Source organism: Vombatus ursinus, unplaced genomic scaffold (genome assembly GCF_900497805.2).
Source record: "Vombatus ursinus unplaced genomic scaffold, bare-nosed wombat genome assembly UNPS02014830.1, whole genome shotgun sequence".
In the NCBI taxonomy this organism is placed as follows: Eukaryota; Metazoa; Chordata; class Mammalia; order Diprotodontia; family Vombatidae; genus Vombatus; species Vombatus ursinus.
Window position 1 is genome coordinate 734,535 of NW_020954608.1, and position 2,500 is coordinate 737,034.

The 2,500-nt window shown below is 37.5% G+C and overlaps 1 protein-coding gene across 2 annotated transcripts in view; it reads right to left on the reverse strand.

Annotated features, from left to right (window-relative positions):
* Nucleotides 1–2,500, reverse strand: part of FOXP2 (forkhead box P2) — a 694,083-nt gene that overhangs the window by 37,298 nt on the left and 654,285 nt on the right. For both annotated transcript variants that reach the window (XM_027838641.1, XM_027838640.1), the window contains exon 12: nt 115–316. In XM_027838641.1, the coding sequence (XP_027694442.1) occupies nt 115–316 (202 nt within the window). The remainder of the gene's footprint in view (nt 1–114; nt 317–2,500) is intronic.

Sequence of the window (2,500 nt, forward strand, 5' to 3'; positions counted from 1 at the left end):
ACCATTGATGAGGTGAGTTTCCATGTAAGTTAATTTCTGGTTGATGTAAAATTGTTCATACTATAGTTTTCTTCTCCCAAAGCAAAAGAGCTCTACAGAGCACACAGATCCTACCTGATGACATGGGAATGTTGTATTTGTCTGAATGTCGCCTTCGTATGGCTCCCACATTGGGCACACTGGCTGGGGTGATTACTGAGGGTCCCTGGGTAATCGGGGTGACTGGGGCCGTTGGTGTGGTAGGGGTTTGAGGTAAGCTCTGTGGGGATGTCTCCAACATGTTCTTCGACATGGTGACACTAGACACCAGATTTAGCTGCAAAGGCCCAAGAGGAGAGCAGGAAAAAGGGAGAGACAAGAGAAAAAGACTTAAAAAGGTTTGACAAATGAGAGTGGATTCACTTCTACAGCTGTGTTGCCACTAATAAGCTGCAAAAGGAAGCAGCCAATCTCAACTAATTACAGGATGAAATTGTATCATAAGAACTCTAATTAGAGGATGCTGTTAGAGGTTATCTAATAATCTGCTGCAATGTTACTTAGGACTAACTCCTTCTAGTCCCTACCAGACTTCAGAGAAAGTATGTTTCCTCTCCACAAAACGTATTGTTGATTATTGACTGACTCTTACTGTAAACAGGTCTTGCCTCTAGTGATGCAACAATAAACAACAACAACAGATAGAGTAAAGGACCCAGCATTCCTGGCCAACAAGACTTAAAGAAGTTGCTATTCTAATGCTGCCAGAATTTTTTCCATAGTCCCAAATCTCAGCTGAGAGGCTCCAGCCAGCTGGAAAATTTTACACTGACCTTTAGTCTCCTTGCTAATTTGGTGGAATGGTAATGACATTACTACATATTCAAACAAAATTGTCTTAATTGCAAATTAGCCGGAGGAGGCTGAAAATTTTCAAATTAAATCTGATTGGAGATGGAGAGAGGGAAATGGAATTTCCTCACTAACAATCATTTGTGGCATGTGTTAACAAATATAATGAAATGTCAAGTTTGCCAATTCCTCTGGAAGTATCATTTTCAATTTATGATTACAGTGTCACTTAATGCTGATGTACCCTGGAAAGTGGGTGTCAGGGTAGAAAAAAGGAAAAAGGTGAGAATGTATGCAAGCTGTTTAACAGTGTGCCCTTCATTACTCCCCTCAGTAAGGCCCTGTTCTTCATTATCAAAAAACTAATATCACCTCTGTCGTATTTACCACACATCTTTTGTCATAAATAGCATCCAATTAACAAAATTTATACTCAGGGCAGCACATAAAAAGATTGCTGCCATATACTTAAATGATACTCATAAGAGGTAATCTACAGCCATTTTCATTTTATATGGTAATTTATAGAGCCAAGCAAGAAAACTAATATTAATTGTTCTACATCTCTATAAAGTAACTGCTGAGTGGCTAAACAGAATATTCTGCTTTTGTATATAATTTAGTAACACCTGCCTTTTCAAATCCCAAATACACTTCTTAAGATAAACCTCTTTTTAATGGGGAGAAAATGATGTGTACAGCATTGATTGATCTTTCTTTGTGGATTTGTTTTACACATTTAGTCAGTAGAGAGATTTGTTAGGGAAACAAAAATTAACATATGCCAGCTAATTGTTCTTCTTTCTTGGGCAGCAGCCAGAAGAAGCACATTAGCAGTCTAATAATAACGACTGGCACCCTGAAGGCATCCCCAAGTGCATCTGTTCCCAATAAACCACAAACTGTTATTCTGTTCGTACTCTAAGCCAGCAGACTGAGATGGGAATTCTTTGTTACGTACATAAATAAAAGCTGAGATAATGCTACTAAATGCTGCATTTAAGACGTTTACAAAGCCACTGGTATGAACTACTCTAGGAGGTATGAAAATACCTCTGGCAGGGATTGGAAATGAGGAAGAGATCAGTGAATCTGCAGGATATGCTGTAAATAATATCTTGGAAATCAGTCTTGTAACGTAAGTAATAATGTTACATTTAACATGCACTCTCAAAGTCCTGAGGAAAATATCATTTCCATCTTTCAAAACAATTCATATGAATAGGCATAGATTCACTTTTTTATGGCTCTAGGTTAGAATGAAGAGGTAGATACCAAATCTAAGAATTAAAATACAAGAATCGTAAATCAATAAAGTGTCTATCATGGCAAATACTTGATGGGATGATGTGCTTTAATATAACACATCTAAAGTTACCAGAGCTGTCCAAATTCTTCCTCTTTTTGTATGCAAACTACTTATGTTTACAATGTTATGCTAACTTATTCTACCAGCCTGCCATAATAAGCATAACATGTTTGTGGGCATGCAATCATGAACTGATAAAATAGAATTTATTATTAACTAAAGAAAAGCATGTAAAAGCTAGGATGAGCACTTAGCCACCTCAGCTCATCTGAATATAGTCAAGGTTGGGTGAAACTCATTATTCAGGACTCGCAGCCTTGATAACTTTGATTTTCATCCATCCATAGCATGGCCAAAAGG